The sequence below is a fragment of the Chrysoperla carnea genome, chromosome X, assembly GCF_905475395.1.
Source record: "Chrysoperla carnea chromosome X, inChrCarn1.1, whole genome shotgun sequence".
NCBI classification, from domain to species: domain Eukaryota; kingdom Metazoa; phylum Arthropoda; class Insecta; order Neuroptera; family Chrysopidae; genus Chrysoperla; species Chrysoperla carnea.
In genome coordinates this window covers 9064782-9066295 of record NC_058342.1, presented here as the reverse complement: position 1 = coordinate 9066295, position 1514 = coordinate 9064782, and the positions used below count along the sequence as shown (strand labels likewise).

The 1514-nt window shown below is 39.4% G+C and overlaps 1 protein-coding gene across 1 annotated transcript; it reads right to left on the bottom strand.

The window, feature by feature from the left end:
- Window positions 1-303: 303 nt before the first annotated feature.
- LOC123302873 (mucin-3B-like) lies at window positions 304-975 on the bottom strand. The gene has a single exon (XM_044885966.1). The coding sequence runs from the start codon at window positions 973-975 to the stop codon at window positions 304-306; it is 672 nt and encodes a 223-aa protein (XP_044741901.1).
- Between the last annotated feature and the right edge of the window lie 539 nt (window positions 976-1514).

Sequence of the window (1514 nt, the reverse complement as noted above, 5' to 3'; positions counted from 1 at the left end):
AAAAGCAGTGTATGATGTATATAAACTTATTTGATTGTTCTCTTTGTACTATGCCACTATCTTAAATCATTTGTAATGATCAAAATTGACAATAAAGTTTATTATTATTATTGTCTCATCTATTTCATAGCAGGGCTGAGCCCGATTTAGTTTACCGCACGGACACAGTCAAGTGACGGTAAACTGTTTTTTCCTTCTTCTGGTCTGTCATGTGAACCGGAGAATGTGTGTGAGTGTGCGTGTATATTTGTGAGGGTATTTTTGTTCTTGTGGTGTGTATAAATGTATGTATGTTTATTGTGTTCAGCGACCTCGCCTTTTGGGTGATGTGTGTGGTGTTGTATTGTGTTGTGCTCGCTTTCGCGTTCGATGAGCGATTGGGACGTTCTCCGTCGGTTTTGAATAGTGTGCAATTTGGCCATGTGTGAGTCTTGTGAGTCTTACAATGGGTGAAGTGTTTTGTGTGAGGTTTTGATTTATTGGTGGTGGTACGTGTATGGGTGTTGTGGTTAATAAAGTTATACTATGTTGTGTTTCTTGTGAAGTGTTTTGTGTTTTGTTTGAGACATCTGATGGTCTTGATATTTGATCTTGTGTGAGGCTTGTTAACCGAGCAATGGGTGGTGTGTTATGTGTTTCGTTTCGATAAAGTGGGGGTGGTGCGTGTATGAGTGCTGTTGAAGTGTAAGTAATGATGTTGTGTTGTGATGAGTTTGTTTCTTGTGTATTGTTTTGTGTTTGGTTTGGAGAATGTGCTGATGTTGCGTGTGTGAGTGTTGTTGTAGATGTGCTGTGTTGTGTCGGGTATATTTCTTGCGTTATGTTTTGTGTGTGTAACTGTGTGTTGTGTGGGTGCTGGTGTGAAGTTTCCGTGTTTGGCATGAGTGTGTTTGCATTGGTCGGAGAGTATGTTGTGTTTGTTGTTGTTTGTTGAGCTGTGGTTAATGTTTGTGTTTGGAGAGTGCTGTGTCCCATAGAGAGAAACTTTCTCACTATACGGCAAGTATTAATTATAACTGCCTTTTGTAATTGTATGTATGTGTTTTTGTGTAGTTCAAGTGTATGCAGACTGTTGTGAAGTGTTGTTGGTATGACGCCTATTGAGCTTAGTATCACCGGAACGACAACAACTGTTGTCATTTTCCATTGATTCCTCAGATCGACAGCTAGATCGGTGTATTTTGTTAGTTTTTCAGTGTGTGTAGACTGAAGGTTGTGTGTGTTGGGTACTGCAATGTCTATGAGGAATGTGGTTTTTGTGTGTTTGTGTATAAGTGTAATGTCTGGCCTGTTGTAGTGTACCGCCTTGTCTGTGATAATTGTTCTATCCCAATATAATTTGTGCGTGTTGTTTTCGAGAATTGAAGATGGAGTGTATTTGTAGTATGGTGAGTTGTCTGTTGTGAGTTTGTGTTTTATGGCGAGTTTTTGGTGTATTATTTTTGCTACCTGATCGTGTCTGTGTTTGTAATCTGTTTGGGTAAGACGTGAGCATGCTGATGTAATGTGTTGTA

Bases quoted from the DNA above. Each gene is read 5' to 3' on its own strand.
- LOC123302873 (XM_044885966.1), bottom strand. From the start codon at position 975: ATGGGACACAGCACTCTCCAAACACAAACATTAACCACAGCTCAACAA.